This window comes from Anopheles funestus, chromosome 2RL (genome assembly GCF_943734845.2).
Source record: "Anopheles funestus chromosome 2RL, idAnoFuneDA-416_04, whole genome shotgun sequence".
Lineage (NCBI taxonomy): Eukaryota > Metazoa > Arthropoda > Insecta > Diptera > Culicidae > Anopheles > Anopheles funestus.
The window spans coordinates 32721321-32747243 of NC_064598.1; the positions used below are offsets into that span (position 1 = coordinate 32721321).

General features: G+C 39.7%; 1 protein-coding gene across 6 annotated transcripts in view; it reads left to right on the plus strand.

Moving 5' to 3' along the window:
- The window catches only part of LOC125764278 (furin-like protease 2), a 365455-nt gene that overhangs the window by 284162 nt on the left and 55370 nt on the right, over positions 1-25923 (plus strand). For 5 of the 6 annotated variants that reach the window (XM_049428341.1, XM_049428340.1, XM_049428342.1 and 2 more), the window contains 3 exons: positions 13208-13312; positions 13400-13591; positions 24030-24164. In XM_049428341.1, coding sequence (XP_049284298.1) covers positions 13208-13312; positions 13400-13591; positions 24030-24164 — 432 coding nt within the window. The remainder of the gene's footprint in view (positions 1-13207; positions 13313-13399; positions 13592-24029; positions 24165-25923) is intronic. The other variant, XM_049428343.1, reaches the window with a different exon arrangement.

The following is a 25923-nucleotide window of genomic DNA, read 5'->3' on the forward strand; positions in this document are numbered from 1 at the left end:
TGATATCAAACGTAACTTGCTAAATTCCATTCAATTGAAGTAGTTTGAATCTCTTTAACGACGTTCTTCAATGATAATTCAAATATTTATTTTTTAACACAAATCTCTACAATGTTGTCATGCGATTTTTTCTTATAAATCCACGCAAACCCCAATGTGAACATAATATTCATGTTTTATTTTTGCAAAAAGGAAAACTTTCCAATTATCCTTTTGCTTTAGATAATGCTACACAACTGGTTAAAATAGAAAGGAAAAAAACTCAACTACAGCTACCCAACAACAGCTTGTTTGGTAATATTCATTATTATTATTGTGTTCAATCCTTCGAACATTTCGGGTATGCCGTTCTGCTGAGAGGATCTTCAATGTTCAAATCTTCCTGCTACATCCGGTCAACAAGGATCGTCGTAGCTTTCACTTATTAATATCATTATCCGTTTGCTAATGCCTGTGCTAAATTGCATCACTTCGGATTCGCTTTTATAGCCAGCGGGTTTTGCTAAGCTTCCGCTCTCGACGTCAAGCCCCAAAAAGTCTTCAACCTTTGGCTGTTTGGCAACCCGTACACTCTTAGTTTGTTTTTGCCTTTCCAGGACCGTTGTTTGAAGGACTCTTTCTTCTTCTTCCGTGCAAAATTCGTAAGGGTTCATTGTATGGGAAGCGAAACCCCAAAAATGAATTAGAAAAAATGTGAACATTTTTCCTCGTATCACCCACTTTCACCATCAAGAAAGGCATAAAGGAATTGGATGCTCAGCAGCAGCAGCATTAACCGCTCCACTGTTTTTCGGGGTTCGAAGTTTGCAAGACGATTTGAAGTGGCCTTTCGCTTGTTTCCGTTGTATTTCCTTTCGCTTTGTCAATCATGCTTCTCATTACGGACATAAAAACAGAAGGAATCCTCGCTCCATCCTGCTTTGGCGATTGTCGTTCCGCTCATCGGCAACGGGCGTGATTTGCCGACCGGGAATAACCCCATCAAACCATGCTGCCGTATAGCGACGCGACTATGATGCGACAATGACACCATCTTAACGGCTGTTTCCGGCTTCGAACTCGGACGCACCAGTCATTTTCCTCGCTAATGTTGCGCTAGTTTGCTCGCATTATTGTGTGAAAAAAGGGATAATGAAATGAGAAAAGATGGCGCTTTCGGGCAAACTGAAAGACGTCCGATCAGCCGACAACGATGGGGACTTATGTACACTTTTGGGTCCCTGGAGTTGACCTTTTTTGCGCGAGAGATGATGGGAAAGCAATGTGGCAAAATATTAAGCTCCTAACGTTGCTTTTTCTCCGAAATACTGCGGGGGTTTGGAAGAAGATTCAACCATGCAGGAAACAGGCAGGCTCCTTCAAATGGGATTATCATCCCCGTTTGAATGTTTCCGAGTATACGCTAGAAATGACTCCAGGGAATGCTTCTTCAAACTAAACCTCACCGGTATGGTGAGTTGAAACGAAATGTTAGACATTCGGTACCCGAACTAAACGATACATCCGGCAATTATGGTCACGTGAGATTTTGTCGGAAATAGGTGGAATTGGGAGCTATAACGGCGATCCTTAACGTTTCCTTTCAGCGTCACAACACAACTGGCCATGATGGTTGGTAAAAGTGATGTGTTGGAACATTATTATAACCGATTACGATCGACCAAATTGCGACTAATGAGACCCTCATAGTGGAAAAAAATGGTTTACCTAGATATGTTGTATGGTGTGATGGTTTATTTTGTCATTTCATCGAGCTCCATGCATTTATTGTTAGTTAAATTTGAGATATTTTAATATGGAGATGATGAGGATTTATCCTTTTCTTCATTAATCTATAGGTCTTTTGAAATTGGCGAATTATATTTTTATTAATTTATTGATATTTCTATTATCCACTAGAACTATTCGTATAGAATAGTATAGAACTATTCGTGTAAAAGACTAATATCATAATTATTTTTTTTTTGAATTTAGAAATGAATTTAATCAAAAAGTTTTAAGAAGCAACATTCAATAATTTTTGTGTAGTAATATGTTTCTTGTACAATGAGGTTTTCAATCATTAACCATTTTTATCAGAGCTAATGTCTAATGACAAACATGTAAGATATCACCACACCGAAGGTCACTCACCGTTGCATTCATAATAAATGATACGCCGATTGACATTCTTCGACATCCATTTACCCGAAACACGTCCATCAAACATCATTCGCGGCTTGCCACAACCATTTATCACTTTGCCCCAGCATACATATCCCTGCCAACCCTGGCTTTCAAAAGCTCTACCGAAAGACATTTTTGCGTCCCTCACACATTCAAGCGGCGTATGGGCTTTTTGGGGTTGCCGGAACTTCCTGGAGCCATTGGATCTGGTTGTTTTCTTTTGGTGACCGTGCCCGATTATGAGCAGTAATTTAAGATGCGGTGTGACCGAAGAGTTCGCGATTCAGCTATCACATTAATCTTGCCCACTTCCACCACTTTTCGCTGTGGTTTTTCTCCCCGGGTTGTGTGACAGAGGAATTCGAAGCCGGGCAACCACGTGCCACCCATTAGGGACACGAGCTTCATTTCGCATCGCTTCCGGCACAGGACGGAAATATCACATTTATTTATCATCTTCATCGAACCGAGTCCGCCTGTGGTAGTGTGTGAACCGAACACAGCACAAACTCACCACACATTTGTACAGTAGTGTGGTTGGTACTGTTCCCGTACACAGAAGATGAAGTCGTTTCGAATCTTGAAAAAAAGAATTTAATGTACGGAATGCTTCAAAGTGTAAAGGAGGTAAATTTTTGTCGAAATAAAAACATAACCATGGGGGAAAAATCTCAAATTGGTGGATAAGAGAATAAGCGATGAAGAATGGTTTCAATAACTATTTTTATGTATACATATTGAAAAGTCTGCTAACTTCAAGAATTTTGTAGGAACATCATCGAGTGGCGGCGTCCAAAACATAAGTTATGGTTTTGCTTTTAATGCTCTCATAGCACACCTTGGAGGCAACTAATGAAATCTTCCTTAATCACCCCGGCACCCTGTAGGAAGCTCTTGACTTCACTCTAATATCCCTTCTCCACTCTCGGTTAGTTAGATTTTGTTCCCATTTATTCCAGAGCACTTCACTAACAGCCCTTGAAGTGTTGCACAAAAGCTGCACGCCGTAACAAATATTAGTACTGCGAGTGTCCTTTTTCTTCTGCCGTGCTTTTGCTCTAGTTTTAAGGAAATTTGCCCTGAACAGCTTCAAAACGGATGCGAAGGATTCGTTTAAGATGCTCCTTCTTATCTGCCATATTTTAATGGTTTACCCCAGTATAAACCATTCGCCGGTGAAACATTCTACCAGCCACAGGTGAAGTCTCTGTGAAGTTCCTACCAACTCATCGGTACTGTGGTACGTACTTTATCGTACCGACCCTCGTGGCTTTTCGAGAGTGAGTGTCGTTGAGCGGAATATTAGTAACAGCAAAAACAGGTCACATCATATGCACCAGCAGGACGGAAGCAAACCCACGGAGTGGTTGCAAAAAGCATACCAAGGGCAGCGATGCATTCAGCCGCCCTCGTTGCCCCTTTACCGTTTCACTTTGCCAAAACATTCTGCACAACATTCTTCAAGAAGATTTTCACAGGAAAATCAACCAGTGTGGTGTGTGTAGGTGAAGGAAAAGATGATCATTCCTTTTCTTGAGTGGCGCATCCCTTTTACATTCGCCTCAAATACCAACCAGTTTCGATGTGTGTGTGGAATGCTGCTGGTGTGCGGAAGACAGGAATGCAGTTTCTTCCTACATCCGTAAACGTGCAGCAAACCACCACTCGTTGGTCGCGTTTGAAAGCGCTTTAACGAAACGAGTTCGCGTGGCGGTTCGAAAGGGTCAGGTTTAGGTCAGGGCTACATAGATGGTGGCATGAAAACGAAGTAAAATGAAATGATACAGCCAGAGGTAAGGCAGAGGGTGTACGATTTAGTAAAATAGCTCCAGGTTTGGAGAATGTCTTTCTTGGTGTTTTTCCAGTGGTTCTTACCGGAATACAAAAGCCGAATCTTTCCTGCTAGTGAATGGTAGTGGATAAAGTGTGGTGACATATTTTTCATCCATTCTTGCAATAGCGAAGGTGTTACTTTTTTTCTATTCTTATCCTACTATACTCTTACCGTTTGCTAAAATAGTAGTGTCGTGGTGAAACATAACCATGCTCTCAAGGTTTTTAAATCTTTTTTTATAATATTCTTTAACTAATAAGTACTTAAGGGAATACCGTACGGAAATAAAAAAAATACTGAGGTCGTTACATTCTTAAGAAATGTTGAAGACATTTTAAGCGATCTGGACTCATGGTAGATTTTAGAAATTGAGCAAGTTGCTGCGCATGATGTTATGGAGTTTAATGGAAATGCACAACATGCGATGCGAAATTAGTTATATAAATTTTACTTGACCTTTAATTTTCTAGTAAGTGTGTGTAAATAGTCACCTTCCATTTTGTAATTATTTTTTTTATTTCAACTTAGTCAGAATGTCCCTTCAAGGATATTTTGTTTCTGTGTCGCTTTGTTTTACTGATCTTCTTGAACTACTGTTTGGCACTCAGTTAATTGTACATAAAGTTGCCCAATATTATAAAGTTATTAAGGTCCGATATGGTAGACACTAAAGATGTGCAAAGTGAGTAAGAGTTAGATAGTGAGTTGAAACATTTTGCTGAATGAGTTGCACTCACTCACCACGCGGAGTTTCCGCGACTCTTTTTTCACTTACTCACTCATGAATGTAAACATAACGCCGTGGTGAATCGAGTGTACAAAGAGTAAATGGGTAAGTTGAAACCGATGAGTCGTTAAACGAGTTGACTCCGCATAACTCTGAGTTAACTTAATAAAAAGAGTTGTATTTCTCATCTCTAGTAGACGTATTATTCTCATTTCTCATCTATCTCTTTTTATTGCGTTTGTATGTACAACAGTTTTGTATATTTTTCCAATAAACGATCTAAGATTGGTTCCACTACCGAAAGTTTTCGTCACAACACACAATGCAAGACTTCTTACCTTTATTTCGACAGTAAAGATTAAACAACAACTCGCCTTTACTTTATCGCATGTTGCACGCACTTCAAAATTGTTTGCGAATTAACTCTGATTTGTATTCCCTCTCGTTGGGTTTCATCCTCACCACAATCGCTTTATGGAAACAAGCATGGTTTTTCCTTCGTCTTCACTATATGAAACACACGTTACCTTACAATTACAAAGTATGGCTTCTCGAAAACCACACAACCAACGCCCGCAACATACTCGATGCTCCCGTCACTCAGTTGTTCACCACTTTCGCCGAAGACATGTCGAAGTGTTTCACTCTGTCTCTCCGGCGGTGGCGAAACGATAAAATGTATTACATTAATTTGCATTTTAAATCCGACGGCAAATCATTACGCTCGGTGGCGCACAGATCGGCATTCTGCTGCTACATCGTAATGGCGGCCCCGGTCGTCAGCCCGTCATCCCGGGCGGTTGTTGAAAAGATCGTCGCGCAAAAGGCAGCCGACTTCAACCGGTTGAATTTCTCGCCACTCGCATGTGGCACAGATAAAGGAAACTGCTGCAAAACATATGTGACCAGGCGGCGCCGTCGCCGGTTTCCTGTATTCGTCCGTCACAAAAGCACTCGACTACTAGTTGTTGGTTGGAAAATTTGCACACCCGAATCGAGTCAAGCATGACGGGCTCTTTGAATGGGTGCTGGAAATTACGTCTAATTATATGATGCTACCTGACGTTAGCTGTGACAGCGCGCACACTACACGCGAAGACGTCGTCAGTTCGCCACGAACTCCTTGGGATGTCCTTGTGCTAGTTTGCAAGGTATACGCACTCTCGTCCGGGTCGGGGCGCTGTATTCTTTTCTGCCGGCTGGTGATGTTTCACATTTTCAAGTTTGGTGGATAATTAAGACGAGATATAACAGCGCGTGGGTAATGTCATGTCACCGTTACCACCAAGTGCTGTGAGGATGGTTTCAAAACTCTACACGTTGTCTGTAGGGAGCTTGTTTTTTTTGCCTGCCCCGTTTCCACCAGCAATGTCGCAATATGGTAGGATATAAGGAGCCTCTTACAAACATGGTTTTACAAACGACGGGTGAACTGAATGAGCGAATGTGATGTTCAACATCATGGAAATGTTTGCGGTTTTAATTAGAAGTCATAATTCGCACCGCGAAGAGAAACTACCTCTTCAGTAGTGTGCTTTATGTATGTCGACGATGATCATAAATCTGCTGCGGTGAATGCCTGCTGCGTATCTGCGTGCTTATTCAATGAAAACAGCATTAAACTCGTGCAGTTTTTGAGTTTCCAGTTTTTTTTAGAACACTTGAAATTATTACGGTTAGATCAACATTTGTAAAAAAAGTGTATTAGACGTTATCTAGTTTAAAAGTGGGAAATGCACTACGAATATCCATGAATGTAGATGGATGCATATCAAATTAGTAGCTCATCATGAATATTGAAACAAGTGAAGGGCTCAATGGTGTACACAATTTTTACTTCGAAACTGATTTTTTTCTCAAGTGTGTCGTTCTGTTAATAAAAGTTGTTCTTGTAATATTGTCATCCTTTTTCTCTGAATTCTGAAACATATAAAGGCTAATCATTGCATGTGGAAAATGCCGCTTAATGGTTAATCTTGAAAGTGGAATGATTTAGACATGTGATATTCAATGATTAATTAATGCTTTACGATTAGTCTCGGCATTGGAATGATGACAAATAGTTTTGTTTGAAGCATTTTCGAAGTAGAAACTCAATTGATGCTCAATGTTGAACATGATATGTTTCAATTTGAAGTATGGATTTGGATTAGCATATGTTGAAACTTTTCAACTGATTTTTTGTTAAGTCATCAGTAAATAAGCTGTATTTTCCGGGCACGTGTGTGTGTGTTTTTACGCAAGATGTTAAACAAACGGTATCTGATGTACGCATTGGTGGTTGTGTTTGGATAGTCTTTGATTTAGCACTAGAACTACCAGACCAGTCATTGTGACTCGAACGCTTCATTTTCATCACATTATTTTTTTGGATTAAACAATCGTATGGTAGGTGAAACATGAATTTTACATAGATATGCTATAGTACGATCTTCAATAAACAATAAAGTTTAGCCAACTTTAGCCAAAACGCTTGATACTTTTAGTGTTAATGTGACTTACAAATAATGCAGAGCTATCCATTGACCAACACAAATCAAAAGCATATATTTGACATATCCAAAAGCGGATTTTATCCGTTAAAGAGCGATCAATATACATTCACAACTCATGAACATGCCCAAACAAATAGGTATCGAGTGAAGAAATGAATCAAACTAATCAATAAAGAACCATAATCTTCAATAGTAATATAAAAATAGGAGATATTACTATGCAATTGCGAAATAAATTGCATTTACACTACATAACCTCGTGCAGCATACTAATTTCTACTCAATTTTAATTCACATTCAACAATACCGGATTGTCTTAACTCACTCACATTTCCATCTCATCTCCCTAACACTCACTTGATCATCAATTTGCTGCCTCTATCGATAGTGCCTCGTGTACCGCTATCATAACGGTAGAGCAAAATTCAATTAAAAAGTTTTCTTCCTTGACCGTAAACGTTGGTGCATGGTACAGACAAACGGAATACACCATCCTTCCGGACAGATAAACTGATAAAGCTCGCATTTCCTGCCAATATCCTCCAGCATTCACTCTGCCAAGGCGAAACCCATTGGTTGCGATTTAATCTTTCCCTAGCTTTCAGGGCCCAAGATTCTTAGAACAACAAAACAGACAAAACTGTCAAGACTGCGATAATATTAAGATATCAATATCTTGGTCCCTTCCAATCGGGCCATCTGATAACGGGCAAGACCCTTCAGCTTTGTTGACATCGCTTCGCCTTTTTTTCTCTTTCGTCCTTTCTCTCTCCTGTCCAATAGCTTTGCACAATAGCAGCAGCAACAGCAGCAGTAAAAAAAAGCTTTAAGCTTCGCGTTTCTAAGACAACGGCTGCGTGTCTGTTGTCAGGTTGGAAGGAAACGTTATAATAGCCAGAAAAACGGGCAGAAAGCAGCAACGGCACCAACTCGATTGGCCATAGGCTGAAGCATCAGCTAAACGTCTCCGTCAGCCATTTTGCCCGTCAGGCCTTTAACAGTCAGGAACAATGAGCAGCAAAAAGGGCGATATCTCATTCCCACCGGTAGTGGGTACGACTTGTGACAATGGCGGGAAGGAAGGGTTTAGAGAGCGGCTAGGGAAGAGAAAAAAATACTTTATTGTCTTCGGCTGTGGGGCAGGGAACCGGGCCGCGGCAAGGACTCGTGGCGGACAATTTTACGCAGCAAAACATTCGCACCGGGCGCACACTACCATTCCTAGATCCGTTTTCTTCGGTGCGTCTTCGCAGTTTGTGGGTCGTTGTGGCGTTAGCATGTCATTTTGCGAAATGTGCGCGCGACGGACGATGGATGCTGCTGCCGTGCGTAGACGAAGGGGACGCGTATGCGGAGCGGAGATGCTTTACGGTTGGATGAATTTGAAGAAAATTATTTCCCGCTCATCGTTAGCGATGTCTGGTGCGGCTGCGAATGGCGAATCGTTTGTCGCAACAGTTGTTACTGACGTATTTATTCCGTCCCTACGTATTCTTTGTGTAGTTTTTTTTTTAATTTTTCTAAGCAACGTTTGGCAGTATTATTATGCCGTAGTTGATAATGTGCGACTTCGGTTGCAAAAAGGCAGCATATTTTTTGCCGCTATCATTGGTGGCGTTTTAAACTCAGCGTTAGAAGGAGATTGAGCGAAGAAATAAAGCTTTAAAATCTTAAAAGATAAATTATGTTATAGCCGTGCCAATATGTGGAATCCTTTTTATTGGTTAAGCCAAAATTATATCTCACAGAAGAGTGTCCTTAACACTGAAACTACCAAGCTTTTTAAGCATGTTTCCTTCATGGTTAGTTTTTAAACAATTTCTAAGACTTGGAATATATTTTATTGTTTATTGGAGATCGTATTATAGAATATATATGAAAAAAATCATGGTTGAACTACCGTTGGATTGTTTAACCCGGTAAAATAATATGACGAAAATGAAGCGTTCCAGTCAAAATGACTGGTACGGTCAAACTAGTGTTAAAGCGTTAAGCATAAAACATGTTAAGCGTTTAACATTAATATTCACCTATCTTCTCATGAAGTCACCCTATTCTAATTATTTGTGTGTGAAGCTACGAATTTCTTTGTATTCTTTAAATATTTAAGATGTTACTAGTAATACTAGATGTTACAAACTGTGTGAAAATATTGATCTATTGCCTTGTTACACACACGCGCACCAACACCATAAGAGTTACAAAGTGAATATGATGTATTAACACTACAACACCAGGTTAACAGTACACTGGCTCAGAGTCTATGAAAGCTTTGGTTTTATTTTCCTTTTTTTTTTGTACGGATCTAAAAGAGTTGGATTGTTTCACGGATACATTCATAAATTTAACCATTTTTTTAACATTTATTTTTTGCGTTACCCGTTTTGGGTAAGGCAATCCACTCAACCGGAAGCCGGTGAAAAATAGATTAAAATGGCTTCTTATCAACGGATTACAGGGGCGCAGCCGGTAACGCCAATAATTTGTTGGTTTTCATTGGATGATATGTAAAGGGCCCTGTGCCATGGTACCGAAACCGGCTAACGTATCCGGCTGCTGTTGTTTTTTTTTCGCTCCTTTCAACATGAGCTGATCCTTTGAAAACCTTCAATATTTTTTTTTTTTTTGGGTAACATTATTGACCGAACATTCTTGTACCGTTGCGCATACATCCACGACAATCCATCATCAAATTAATCCACAATTTACGAGCCAAACCCCATGACTCGCACACTGTGCACAGTCCAATCCTATCGGGGAACTGATTGTGAAACTTCGATTGCACATTTTCAACTTCTGTTTCGCCCTTTTTTGTACCTCTTTCTGGTTGATGTTATTTTTTTTTTGTTTTTTATCATTGCTACTTGAGCCATTGTTGCAATTGCTCTTCCCAATGTATGATCGAGTTGCTTTGTCAGTTGTTCGTTTTTTTTTGTTAAGGTGCACTACAAAATGGGAAGGTGTTATTGCAAATGTGAAATAAATCCAAGCATGGACTCATTTTACCTCGAACACACGATTTATAGAAGTATTACGATAGGATGAAAAAAAAAAGAAAACTTATACCGATTTTGAGCCAATTTTTCCCCATATCTGCATTTTTTGAAAAATATTGAATCGCTCGATATTGTAAAGCTTTTTTGGTAGACCTTTTTTTTCGACTTTTTCACAGAATGGCATAAACCCGAAAATACAGCATAAAACATCGTACGAAACAAACACGCAAAAACATTCCATTAGGTATCGCCCGGCCGTGAGCTATCTTCATAGCTCGGAGTACAAAATATGGCCTGGTGTATTGGTGTGGTATTATCACGTAACGTTACTAGTATTTCTGTCCGTAGTCTCGTACGCAGAAAGCGAAAATCTTCCGTTGAAATATTGCACTTTGATTGCCGACCTTTTGACCGTGGTCATAAATAAAAAGGTTGAAAGCGAACGGTGGCTCAACTTTACCACTGGATTTCACAACATGAAGAAGGAGCAAAAATGATTTTATACTTGTATTTAACTGTGTTTTCTATACTTTACTTTTATGTGCGCCTGTTTGAGTTTATTTTGTTACTAATCAATGTTTATTAATTTAATGTGGCTTCTAAACTACTGTTTAAGGATACGCAGACACAAAGGCATAATCTACAAAATAAATGAAATCTTTGAAATATTATTTGCTTTTCTTTCGTCTCCAAACTCAATCAAAGTTATCATTAGTGTGCTACGCTTAAAAGACGCAGCTCTACCGGTTTTATCAAACAGCACAGCTTGTGCCTTTGCAAAACTTCCGTAACCATAACTGGATCGAATGTCGTTTAGCGAACGCTTCCGGTTATACAAAACGGTACCTTTCTTCGCCCACAATTGTCCAGTGACCGGGCGAAACTAATTGTCCGTTTTGCCTTATCGCGTTACCTTCGTACGTATCGAGATCGTGTTTCTTTCGTGGGCTTTTTACATAAAACTTGTTCCTCCCACCTCACGGGTACGTAATCGATTGTAAACTGGTCTGATGATGCTCTTACAAAAAATTAAGTCAATGGTGTGCAAATGACAGAAGAAGAAAGATGACGTATTTGCTACGACGACGACGACCCATACAGACAGGTTCGAGCGTTTGCTGATGAATCTGGATCAATATAAAGCATTGGATCTGAAACGTGAAACCTTTTCCCTTTCCTGTTTAGATAATAGTTTATCCTCTTGATGGGAAGATGTAACTGATGTACGTCAATAAAGCTCACGGTAATTGCGATGAACGTAATCAGTTATTCTACTATCAATTTTATCAATTTTTTACAGCAGACTTGCTTATTATGTTACTCCTTATATTTAAGTTTAAAAATATGTTCCAAAATAAAAAAAAAATAATTCGAATTTCTGACGATGTCCTCATTTCTTTACGATCAAAATTTTGATCATCCTGCGGAACTGCTGCAATGCAACATACGTATTAATGGATCAGCATCGTTACACACCACTCTGTACCGGACTAGTGTTGAGCCGAGAACCGGTTTGCTTTTTCTCCTTCGGTCTGAAATTGAAAGTTGCTACTGCATCACGACCATAACATGATCTGACCGATGAAGTTGATTGCAATGTTGCATCAACTGCAACAGTATGCGCATTGACTCGCACAGTGGCACAGTGTTAAATAACGAATCCGCCGCAAAGGGGGAACATATGGTTTTACCGAGTGTCTACACGTTTGCGTCTGTTGCAATTGGTCGTTAATATTTAGCCACTTATGAAGTTGAGTTTAGTCGAGAAATGGATTATGCTTGATAAACCGTATGGTGAAATATGGTCGCCATTATTTCTATTTTTTAAGTTATTTAAATAACTGAATTGAAATCTTTGAAATTGAAGCGCCAGTGACTCTTCTTCGAAATCACATTTCCAATAATAATAAAGAGTTTGTTTTTTTTTGCATAAGACATTCACCGCTCAATCATTTAATCGACACGATGTTGCGGACGATAACTGAACGTTTCCCAACATTATCGACATAAAATCTTCTTGAAGCACAGCAGCTTCATTCACGGTACGATATTTGTCTTGAGTACAAGCACTCACTTAACCGCTCTGCATGCCATCCCAAGGTGTCCAGCACGAGGTGTCAGGAGTGAGTACAGAAAACACACACACTTACACACAACGGCTTCTCGGAAGTGTACTTGATTTGCTAATAGAAACCCAACAGACCAGACAGAGTGAAACGGCATGCGGGTAGAAGCATACATCGAAAACACGAAACAATCTCCCATGTTCCGGTGGACAAACAACCCCGGGCAACGGTGAAATTGTAGCAATCTTCTCCGCCACCATAAATATTGGTCCATGCAGGGACGTGTATCGTTTAAATTACTTGATATATTGGAAAATAAATCAAATAGCTCAAGATTTCCGGTATCTACCCATATCCCTGGTTTGGTTTCGTGGTGTGGGCGAGTGCGAAAATCCTTTCACAACACTTCCCTACAACGATCGGTTGGCTAGGTTGCAGTGCATCTTCTTCCGCTTCATCTCACACTCGCAGGAAGAGATTGTTATCCTCTTCGTGCGGCCAGTGCTTTCCTCACGTCGATGAGGAAGGACTTTTCCTGCTGCTTGCAATTTCTCCTGTCTCGATTACTGGTGTGGCTATTATTTTCTCACACTGCATCCCCATCGCTTGTGCTTTCATTTTGTAGGCAGCCATCGTTTTCTTGAAATAGTTGCAGCGTGTAAGATGTCTTAGCATCATTCACGTGCGCTTCGTACGTGCTTTTCAACTGCATACTTTACTGGTGCTTCTTATAGCAGTTCGAACGAATCTAAGAAAATCAAGCAAGAGAAGTACTCGGACGGAAACTTTCCACAAATGTTAAAGTTGCCTGATAGGAACATTGCTTAGGCCAATGTACTTGCCGATTAAAATGTGACTTTGTGAAAAGCGAGATAATGAATTTCCATTTTGTAATATTTTCTTTCATTATTTTATATTTTCAGATCGGTCCCCTGAAAGGCTACTATCTGTTTCACCATAATCACGTGCGCAAACGTTCGATAGATCGTAGCGAAGTTCATCACAATGCTCTTAATACAGAACCGGAGGTAAGAACGTTGCAAACTCAGCACTAAACGCATTGAAACATTTTTATTAATATATTTACCATATTTTCTCTACTTATCTTATTGCAGGTCCGATGGGTGCAGCAACAACATGAAAAGCCCCGATACAAGCGTGATTATAGCACGTTCGATCAGGACTTTGTGCGATTTCCGGGCTTCCGTTCGTTGGTGTCCGGTACAAGGATGGCGTACCGTGATACAAGCACCCACAATATCTTTCCCGATCCACTGTTCAAGGAACAGTGGTACCTGGTGAGTGCCGTAGGTGTTCTTCTTCATCCGTTCATATCATTGTTTGTGTGCGTGTGTGCATGGCATGGTTTTCTTGCGAAAATGTTATCTCTTTAACTAACTATTTGATTTTCGTTTGAGCTTTAGATGATCTTTGTAAGCTAACTCAGTTTGCTGGTATAAACTAATGCTCTAAAAGTGTGTGCTGTTTGTATAATTGCATACATCTAGGCGCTTTCATATTTTTTTTTCTGAAGCAAAAACGCAAATTAAGCTTACTTGAAAATAATACATAACTCACCTTATTTAAAAAAAATAAACAATTCAACATTAAAATTAAAGCTCACGCATAATGTTTACCCTCCATCTATAACTGGAGCAAAAAATTACATTTTCCTTCAAGTCACGATCAGCTGTGTATCAATTTCTCATTTTTAATGGTAATTTAATTATTTTTTTTCTCCATTTGCCAAAACCATACGCTGTTATCAGTTTTGTGCGCTGAGCTTGAGAAATAATTTGTTTTTCCCGCCTTACGTATCCTGCCTTTAGGGGGTTGACTCTCTAGCACAAGCTTCATGTTTCATGTGCGTATCAAAGTAAACACGCACACCGTGCTGAAGCGCTACCAGTGAAGTGGGTTGGCTTCGCAAGGAAAACAACCATATTCGTGGAAAGAAAATTGTCTTACAGAAAGGTGAACCAAACAGCGTCGAACAGTGTGGGTGAACGAAAAAAAACTGCTCTAAAAAGATAACCGGTTATAATACGCGTAAAAGTCTGCCTGTGTGTTTTGCGAAAAATGGTGTAGCCTTGCGTGAACTTTTTCGCGCTTTTGAGCCCGTGTGTGTATGTCGCAAAAAAGTGCATACGGGGTAAAAAAAATATAATCATCTAGAAATTCAACACGAAATATTAAGCTCAAATATTGTTCTTGTGAAGAACTCTTTTAGTAGCTCAACAGACGGATATCATGACTTTTCGGAGGTTCCGCGTTGATGAGAAGCATTATGTATATATTCGTCTTTATGTTTCTTTCTTTTTTATTTCTCGCTCCACTTTTCGTTCATGTTGCCAAATAAAAATCTTTCACATCGTGAAAATTTAACTCCAACGGCTCTAAAGCTTATACGGTGTGCTCACTTCCAGCAGTGCCTCACTGAACAGCTACATATTTGTTAACGACGCACATGTATGATGTGTTTTGAGCATTTTCTTGTCTTTTACAGTGCCTTTCGCACATCTTTACCCACGTACACTCACGACTTCTATTTTATCAACCGTACCGATCGTAAAGCTTTTCAGTGCGACCTTTCCGCTAATCCTTTCGAAAACGGTTGGCGATGTTTGACTTTTGCTCGAAAGCATTTTTGATTTATGTATTTTCCTTCACTTTTACTCCGGGTTTTCGGCAGCGCTAGCAATCGGCGCGAGTTTTTCCCCACTCGCTTGAAATGTGATATCCTTTCTTGTCACTTTGTCGCCAGTTTCTTTCTAGATACGGTTTTTCTTCTCCCACCGCATTTAGCGACGCATCTGTTTCGGGTGTAAAGCGCAACCGGAAGCTGGCATTCGAGAACTTCCGCCGGATGGAGAATGCATACCCCGTGGTGTGTGAGAGTGTTTGTACGCATAAAATGAAAAAAAAACGAAGATAAAGAGAGAAACATACAGTTTCTAGCCGGCTCAACAAATTCACCAGACTAATGACCTCCCGCTCTCGACACCGGAAGTCGTGTGAAAATAAATTTCAACCCATTGCGTGAGAGGCATGGGAAGTGATTCAACCAAAGATTTCCACGAAACACCCACCCAAAAAGGAGTGGTTGGGCAAAAGAGTTCCAAACAGAGGGAACAAAGTTGTATAACGATACGCAAAACCAACACTCACACTTGCACCGAGGCCAGCTTAACGGCTTGAATTTAATTACTTTTCGAAAACGAGATTTTAGCAGTCAACTTTTGTGAAGAAAACAAGCGCGAGTTTCCCCGTTTTCATAGCATTTTCCTTTTTTTTACACTGTCCCTGTATCACTGCCCGTTTCGTGGCCGAACAAAAGTCTGCCCACTTTCGGTTTCATTCCGTTCGGCATTTTTTTTTTCACGGTTGCTTTGGAAGGTTTTTCGCACGGCGAAAAGTAATACCATCCCCACCGGAATGGGGTGTCACAAGTTACACAAAGATAGAAAATAGGCTTCTCGTTATCGATAGGTTTTCCCGTTCCCTTTGTTTGCCCTTTTTTCCCCCACCGTTCGGTGAAAACGCGTTGTTAAATACATTTCACCAAAAAAGGATAGAATCCTTTTCACTGACAACCCCCGGTTTCTGATTCTTCGGGTTCCGGTTCTGGTTCTGGTTCTGGTTCGGTTTCCCATTTCGGTGTTCGGTCGTATATCATAAATTTTTACTCGCTCTTCATTTCTTTAGCCTGTCTTGTCTTCATATTTTTTTTCTTCGTTCTTTTTCTTCTGCACACTGAAGTAATCGTTCCGCTTTTGGAAGGTCGTAAATATTAGCACCCGAAGAAAACTGAACCCACAGAAAAGTTGCTTCCTTCGTTGCGCGTTTGATGTTGCGAAATTGGCAAAGAGATAACTTGCTTGTTTGAAAGTGTCATCAACAGCCTCTCGCTTACTGCTCCGTTCACCGAGAACCGTACGTAGAAAGGCGCTGCTGAATTGGGATTGAATCGGCAAAAAAGTAACATAAATTTTCCAGTTAGTTTACCATTTGCCGTTTGTCCTTACTGGTATCCTTGCATGGAAACGATTCGGTCTAGAATGGAATGGAGCTTTTTCATTCTTTCTTTCTTTTTTTTGCGAAGCTCATTCACACATCAATAAATTTACAGAATGTTACATTAAGATGTTTTTGCTTTATTTTTTCCGTGTGGAAATTCTTCAACTGAATACGTTCACTCGTGTCAATTCCGGTTAGGATTTCGCCATTTTTTAGTTAGTTCCTGTGCTACTTGCGCTTTTCGAGACAGCTTTGATTTATGACAAATTAAATAGCAGATACTTACTGAAGGTTCTTTTCAACTTTTTTTAAAAATTTCTGCTAGTATTGAAAGCAAAATGAAAATATTCTTTTCATTCTAGTTTAGAGCATTAACATGTACATTAATTATGTGAAATCTGTATATTGCTATAATACTCCCGAGTTAAAATTATACCTGTTTATGCATAATATTCTACCTCTTTTCGAGGAATGGATGTTTTTTTTCTTTTAGATGAAATTTCAAATTTGGAACCTTTTTACAATTTGGATTGGAATATGTCCAGATAGATATCGCATCTTTTCACCTTTGTGGTGTTTTCGTGAAATAAATGTGATTATTCTCGAAGCTTTCTTAACTTACACATTAGCAAAACTTTCTAACATAATGGATGTGTAAGCCGAGAAAGTAACAGAAAATGGCAACATTCTACATATTTACGTTAAAACGAATAAGTCGCAAGTTTTCGATACCTAATATCCAAGAATTATTTAATAAACATCTGTAATGATGTATTTCGAAGACATTACCTTCTCCAACGATCGAAGTACAAGTCTTTCTGGCTGAACTCGATAACATATCTAGAAGATAATTTTATTTCAGCTAGAATAGATCTCTACGGCGACATTCATTTTTTTCACTTGAATCGGTCGCGACGCCATAAAAGAGTAAACATTAATCGTAATATAAATCGTAATATCGTAAATAGATATCGTACATGCAATTTTTATCAACAACATTTAATGTTTGGCCAAGTAAGACTAAGATCAAGAAATTTATAGTGACACTAGCTAACCCGACACAAACCTAGCTTTGCCCTTAAACATGCCTTTTGTAATTAAAGCAAACATTTTGAGTGTTCAATCTTGATTCGAGTGGTATTATTAGAGTGGCGATTAGAGAATATCGTTGATTAATTGAAAATTCTTAAATAATTGCCATTCTTAATCCAAATGATATTCCCAATCAAAGCTATGTTTCTTCTTTTTTGTGACTTTTCTTTTTCTTTTATGCTACTTCAGAAGGCATTTCAGGCTTTCTTTGCCGATTGGAATTTAATACCATGTCCTTCCGTGTAAGGCGCCGATTCCACATGTACCACAGAGCCGCAAATCACTAAACAATATTTTTTTAACTATTCACACACTTGCTTTTTTATTTATTTGTCACTCATTTTATGCTTTAATGAACAAAATTGCACAAAATAAATCGTCATGTGTACCTACTTTGATTGATTTATTCGTTAGAACTTTTTTGTTTCAGTAGTGTTCAACATCATTCGTGATGAAAAAAAGGCTATGCCTACTTGATAACTCCCGTAGGAAAAACCGAAAAGAACTCATAATGTTGGTCAGAGGCCACCTAGCGAAACGAAAAGTAGCGGTAAACCTATTCTCATACCTAACGAACGTTCAGCGAAAATTTCATACAAATCGGTTCAGCCGTTTAAGAGGAGTTTGCACACTAACACCGCGACACGAGAATTTTATATATATAGATTATTGGAACTTTTTGTTTAAGTTATCATATTGCAATGAATAAGTACATGATTTAATAAATAAAACAAAAACAAAAAACAATATAGTAACACTAAGAATCACCAATTTGATGGTGTATAGCACATGGGTATTTTTTTATATTATCAAATGTTTTGAATATTCGACATGTATACATTCGAATAATTAGTCCACAGTTCAAACCGAACTTACAGCCTATTCCAATAATGTTTCATTTTTTTCCGAGGTCAATTTGCGTAAAGCTAATGCAAATATAGTTGGTCATAAATTGAGCAACAATTGAAATGAACACCACCACCGATATTGCCTTACCCGTATGTTTATTAATCGTCTCAATCGCCTACGGGGGAGTGCTTTACAATTTACACACCCCCACGATATCGCAACTAATTAGGCACGTCGGAATTTACAACCCAATGAACCTCTGCAGCAAATAGCCGTGTGCAACTGACCACATGAATAGAGCGGCAAGACCATCCCAAACTTCCCTGGGGGTGACAATTAACATCGTCAGAGCAATACATTAGGCCGGTGGTTGGACGTGCTCTAGGTATGTGTGTGTATGTGTGGAGGGAGTGATGCGTGCATTGGCTCTTAGCATAAATCGAACCACATTCATGATTTATTAAAATCCTAGCCCCACCCACATAAACGTACGTCTTTCAGTTAACCTGTGTCATGCCGGGAGTCGATTAAGCGTTTCGCTAGGTTGGATGTATCGAGCTCGGTACAATTTGGTACGACGGTGAGGGAGGGGGGGATAGATCATCTTCGTGAAAGCCTCAGCATGAGGAAATCGAACAGTGTAGTACCCAGCAATAAAGTCATTAATACTGACGATTTATCAAACGACCCGAAACCGATCAGAACCGCTGGTTAGTTAATGTTTACGGAGGCTTTTGTTGGGCCATCGCGTGACGTGTTGTTTTCTTACTTCTCTGCCCTTCATGTAAATCATATTCCACAGTGGGATTAAAAACGAACCGCCGGGCGATGGAAATCCCACCCATCAATCTGGAAGTCAGTGTTGCAAGTTCGATTTACATCGGCCATAAATTATCTGCATTTTCCCCCCAGTAGTGCGTAACTTCTGTTGCTAGTGTCGCTGTTGCGGTAATAAAGTGGCAGGATTTCCCACGAACTTTTCCCTCCTCCCAAGCAAGTGTTGCCGCACAATCATCCTGTTGGCAGGAACACAGATATCACAGAGCCCATCAATAAAAGAGAAATGGGGGGAGGCAACCCGTGCCTGACTTTAACCTTAGCGAATCGGATTGGAAACAAACTGCACTATAATTGCAAAATAATGTGCTTCTCTACTGATAAGGAAGCTGATGAAGCGGGTGTGTGGGAATACATCCGAAATGGGGAAGGTGATTGAAATTCGGTAAATAATTAATGTGAAGTTTATGCATATTACTGTTCACCGGGGGTTGGGAAGTCGGGAACGATATTTGAAACATCAAACGACACGATTCGCGCAACGGTCCTGGGGCCAGAATTTGTTTGCGCTTGGAAATTTCATCTGTGCCCGTTTCGAGGATCCTTAAATTGGGCTCGGATCCGTTGAACGATCATTCTCTTAAATCAACACAACCACAAACTTCATGTCTCGCTGCCGCAAAAGGGAAATGTTTGGGGGGGTGAAGAGGAGAGAGAGGGCATTTTACTAACGGTTCAATTTCGCTCACTTACTGTGTGCACACACACACCACGCCAACGTCCTGAGGTGGCGCACCTCAGTGTCCGTGCGTGCGGTTGACGATTCGGGTCTGTGTTCCGTGTCGTGGCTCAATAAATTTATTAAACATGCATTTCGCTGACATTATCAATTAATTCATTTTTCATTTGTCCCACGACCCATAAACGGTAATTAGCTTCCGCGGTTTTCCCCCTCTTTGGAGCCTTCTTACGCTGGGGGAAGCAATTGGTTGGCACCCTCCGTTTTCCTTTTGCGGCCAGGCTTTTCCTCCCAGCCTTGTGTGATCGTTAACTGGCTTTTTTTTCTATATTTTTCCTACCATCATTTTTTCATTATTTCTTACCCAAATATAACGAAAGTTATCTCACGAACTGGTAAAAAGGGAAAATTAATTTGAGTTTTATATTTGGGGCTTTTTGGCGCGGCCGAAAAAAAAATGCACGTCCGTGCAAAACAATCTAAATGCATACCCAGTTGCACCGGAATACAGTGGAAAACTAAGGAAACTGCTGCGCGGAAAGCGAAGAAACCGTGCCAAATTCTCTTACGGGTGTGTGTGTTTTCCTCCTCATTGTTTTTTTTCTACTACGCCCTTAAAAGTTTTCGTCCTCGAATGAATATGATTTATAGCTTTAAAATGTGATCCCGAAAACTCATTAAGCAACTTTGCCCATAATTCTAGTTGTTGGTTTATTTGTTTTTTTTCTCTCTCCTCACTTTTTAGTGAGCGTTACGTTTGTATAACTGCGTTTGTGTCTTTTTCGATGTTGCAAAATAAATTCATCATGCGAATGTACATTTTCCATGCAAGTCATAAGCCTAATGAAAAACGAAGTGTGCAATCGCTCTGCGGCATATAAGTTCTACAAAACAAAAAAAAACTAATAGTACAGAAAGTCGCCTGTCCGGACATACATACACTCTTACATGTTATTTGTACAGTCTTCCATCGTCTTTCCATACCCAATATGTCGTTTTCGTTGCCTCGTTGAGCCAACCAAACCAACTTCATAAGTGAAATTGTTTTCCCAATCCTGTTTATGTACGTGTGTGTGTAGCACATACCGTGCTGAACCGTAGTCGTGTAAAACTTTCACTCCACTTTCACGTACATTAGCGTAAGGTTAGGAAAACGCGACAAAATTTGTACATTCATGAGCATAAACTTGATTTCCAAACTATCAGCGCGACACGAAATTTTGCAACATTCATAAGCTGTTGCTGCCGGGATCTTGGGCTGTTTGCACTACGGTGTGTGTGTGTGTGTGTGTGTCTCGGGCGGGAAAAGTTACTCCTGTCACAGAACAACAAGCGGTGAACGCTTGGTTCCATCCAAAGTCGAACTAACGAAAATGGAATTTGCTTCAACATTTGCATACGGGAAGCCAAACGTACCCCAAAAAGCGGCACTCCTGTCCAAGAACTGTGTTGTCGCATTCTTTTCTGCGCGAGCTTCTTCGCGAGCAGTAGCACGGAAGTGTCATGTGGATCCCGCCATCCGAACCTGGTAGAAGACGATGACTATCTCGGTGAAAAGTCATCACTAAAATGTCCCACTTTATGTGTGTCGCCGTGTCCGGAGTTGAGACGGTTGAGAAAGGGGGAAAATTGTTTGCAGTGACACAAGAACAACAGTACAGGAAAGCCGATTAGCGAAAAGCTCAGTGGGAAATATTTTCCCCCAAAAACCTGGGTGATGAAGATGGCGGGTGCATTAAAGGGTAAAATGTGTGTTGAAGCCAGCAAAATGGAAGGATCTGAAACACGTGGCTTCGGGAACGCCTATCTTGAGTTTGGCTCAAATCTAAACGACATCCAGATAAACTCAACCACAATTATAGAGATGGTAGAAGGTAAGAAAAAACGCCAAGATTTTATTTGTCATTGTTTGTTTGGTTTGTTCTCGCTACCTTTCGTTACTTGAGAACACATTGAGAACAGACGGGATGGTTTGGTTTGTTCATATTTATTTTCACATTTTATGACGATCATTTTGAAGCTTTTAGCAGCTCGGTCGTGTGTATTCAGTAATTTATAATTGTTGAACGAATTTATGTTCACCCGGACCGGGTGATTTAAAAAATTAATGAAAATACTTTCACGAAGCAAAATTTGTTTTCTTAACAACAGCAATGTGTGTGATTTCATAGCCAAAAGTTGCTGGGAATGCTACTAAGTTCATTAATTGTAGAGTTGCTTTGAACATTGTAACCAGTATTTCGCTGTTTCTGATGAAATAAAGCTGAAATTGAAACCTGAGATGTCTGAAATTACAAATTACAGTACTTTGTAACGAATCCTTCTTTGCTATTTAATACTATTAAATTTCGATTCATGTTTTAGTATAATTTTTTTAAATAGCGTTTTTGATTGCTATTTATTATTTATGTAGGTTTCTATTTCATCCTAATTATCATTTTCCAAGCATCAGTATGTTTGATTACTGCTAGAAACAATGTTAATTGGCATTTATTCCTCATGCGATTTTTTGTGCTGAAAGGTACATTCGATAAAAAAAATGTACTTAGCCAGGTAGAGTTGTTTCAAAATACTACGTAGAACAGATTATAAGTTGAATTAAAATTGATTTTAGGAAGCAAAAATGTGCTAAAATGTGTGCAATATTTTTTTTAATACGTTTGTTGATAATTATTCACTATTTGAAGTCAAATATCATCTTAATTGTTGTTAATTTGTTTAATTAAACAATGAACATGCACAACAAATGGAAATTCATATAAAAATAACCAATGCTATTATAATCCAAAATTAAAAACAATCCATTATTTTCAAACTTGTTAATAAACATGGAACATCTTAATAAACTCAAATTTATTATTTAAAAATTATTATTTGAAAAACATGATAAACTTTTTTTTTAATTGCAGCCAATTATTTATCATCTGCTCAACTGGGAGTCTTCAGCCTTTTTATTGACACTATCCGAATGGGATTTGATACACAATTCTGTCGTGTGGGCCAGCGCCATTTTTCTAATACACCTCCATACACCAGGATGTTTCACTTTTATTTGTTATTAAATTTAAAACTATTTTTGGTTAAGTGTAATGTTCGCATACGTCGCTTTTATTTGACTTCCCCGAGCGACAAATTGTTTGCCACACAATACTGCTGCCACACTGCTGCAATACTAAATAGACAATAAGGCTTACATCTATACTTATAATCTAGTTTCTTAAACTTTAAACCAAATAAAAAACGCAATTTAAATTATTTCCCGCAAACGAATGTAAACCAAAACAGAAAAATTCTATTATAACCCCAATCCGTATCATTTGTGCCTCTAATCACACCGGGGAGGGATCATTTTTTTGCTTTCGAATGTATTCCATAAGCTCATAACCGGTCGCCGTACAGCATCATAAAAGTTCCATTAGATTGCTCTTAAGGATAATGCAAATTCATTGCGTAAATTATCTGCCTACCAGCGCGGCTCGAAGAGACCGATGGGTGTGGGCGGATGGAATCATTCTCTTCCCTGGCGCTGATTTGATGGTGGTTAGAAATATTTAAACGTAGCTCTGGAAACAACCGAACAGTATGTGCACGTTGAAGATCAGTTTGGAAAGGCGACAAACCAGTACTTGCCGACAGATTTAATCAGGATACTGAACGAGACAATGTCGTTTTTGTCGTTTTTTCGTTTTTGCCGCTGCCGCTTGACTCTCCCTTCGAACCAGAATCCGTATGGTAATGGTCCGTTCGGCATAAACTTCTGCTTCTGTCACAAAACCCTTTGCCAAGTACATATGCAAGTGTGTGTATGTTCGTTTTTTAACTAAATTAAAATGTAACGGCTCTTACATTACGCATTCACATGAGCGGTCACCCTGGAGCTGACCTTTTATCGGGTAAGCTTAAGCTAAAATGGAGTAAAATGTTTCTACGTCTGAAATGGACACCAAAGAAGAAGGAAATAGTACAATGATGTGGAATTGTGTTGTGCCCTCAATATCCTGTCCTGTACTTGTACTGTTAATTCATACGAACAAGTCCACTTTTCAAACGGCTCGGCTTCCTCCTAATACCATCCCATCGAATGATATTGTTTGCCCTTCCGGCCGTTAGTGGGAAATTTGTGTTCCGAACGGTCTTCTTTTAGCTAATGACAGCTTAAGCGTCCGAAACCCTTCGCTTCCGGCTTTACCGCTTCCCAAATGTGCTGACGACGATGGACAACCCGAGCTTACTACATATATATGTGTGTGCTATCTCTTTCCTCTTTGCAGAACGGTGGCGCCAAGGATGGACCGGACATGAACGTTGGACCGGCCTGGCAGAAGGGCTACACGGGCAAGGGTGTCGTCGTGTCAATTCTCGACGACGGCATCCAGCGCAACCATCCGGATCTGGCACTCAACTACGTAAGTAGCGAAGATTTGCATTTCACAAAGATGTAGCTTTTTCAATTGATTTTCAGTTTTTTTTGTTTCAACGAGAAAGTTATCACCCGTTTAATCATCCGTTTATGCAATGGGGACATCTTAGCCATAATACGCATTAGCTCAATTTGTTTAGAAATGCCTAATACCATATAGGCTGGATGAGTTAGATTTTTTGACTTGTTTTTTTTTTATCTGCAATATGAAATCGAATCGTTGTACTATTTTGTCCCTAAGCTCAAAAATGTTCAAAACCCACCGGATAGAATCGACTACTGATCGATTTCCTATTCTACATCGGAGCCATTTTGGCGCTCACTACAACTTCCAATCATTCTGTCGTGACGAAACCGGGGCACAACTGGACACAAATTCCGGAACCGAAAACAAATAGCCAATGACACGCGCACGTTTGAACAATATTCCTATCATAATCATCACACACGGAATACGCATATATCCCGGCGTGGTATTTTCGTTTTGCAAATATGCTACTGCCCGAAAGCTTCCCGCTCGGTTAATCGTCACGTGCATAACCATCGCACAGGATAGCGATGACTTGGAAATTCTCAGAACTGACCATCGAAACGCACACACACACATGTTAGACACGACTTTGGGATTTGGAAGCTTCCGGTCCAGCTGCATTGTGCACATTATCGGTATCGTTTCCCCGTTCGAAAGTGTCCTGCCGTGTGATGCGACAAAGCTTACCGAGCTCGATGACTCACGGAGATTATATATCATTCATTGGACGGACGGACACTGTTTTCGAAATTGGACCAAACCATATCGTACGTAGTGAATTGCATTCCAAAATGCACGCACAGCATTGACTATTCCGTACTGTGTCCGGGGATTCCGGTCCGGATGGTAACGAACTGGTTCCGGGAACTGCCAAAGAACCATCGCTTTCAATAACAGTATTATGCGTATGTGTGTAGGTTTTCATCCTCATGCTTTTGTTTTCCAACAAATTTACTTTTTTTATCCCACATTTATTGGATAGTAGTAGTGGTGGGAACTCCGGAGTTGTTGTTGTTTGTAAGTTTTGAGAGACAAATTAGTCTCTTTCGTCTCAAATGGAACTCCGAAGTGGATTCATGAATCCACTAAGATTCTGACGTATGGATTCAACTCCGGGAAAAAATCCAGAGTAATCCGGAGTTGACTCCGAATTATTCCGGAGTTGTTACCGGATTACTCCAGAGCTCACTCCGGAGCTGAATCCAGAGTGAACTCAGGAGTAATCTCCGATTTTATTCCTATTCCGGATTCAATTACGCCAGAGTTACTCTAGAGTTTATTCAAGAGTTCACTTTGGAATGTCTTGTTGTCGATTAATTGTTGTCGACTCCGGGAAAATGGAGGATTTACCCATCACTACATAGTAGATCAAAAACGTATTGTAGCAGATAATATCTAATCTGCTATACAGCTAGTATTAAAGTAACAGCTATTACAAAAATCAGACTTTGGGATCGGTATTTAAGAAATAGACAACACAAGTTTGCAACCCAAATCTATAATGACCCACATAAAGTACATGAGTGCAATGCAAGTAGGCTACATACATGTGCTGCGTAAGCATTGGCCACAACCGTGGTAAACGTCAACAGGTAGAACCCGGATGTTTATTTAATAACACCAAATCAAAAATCAAAACTGACCCGCGCAGCGAAGCCCAAAATTGTTTACGAGGCAAAATATGTCCACGCTATGACAAAAACGTTTAAGCGCA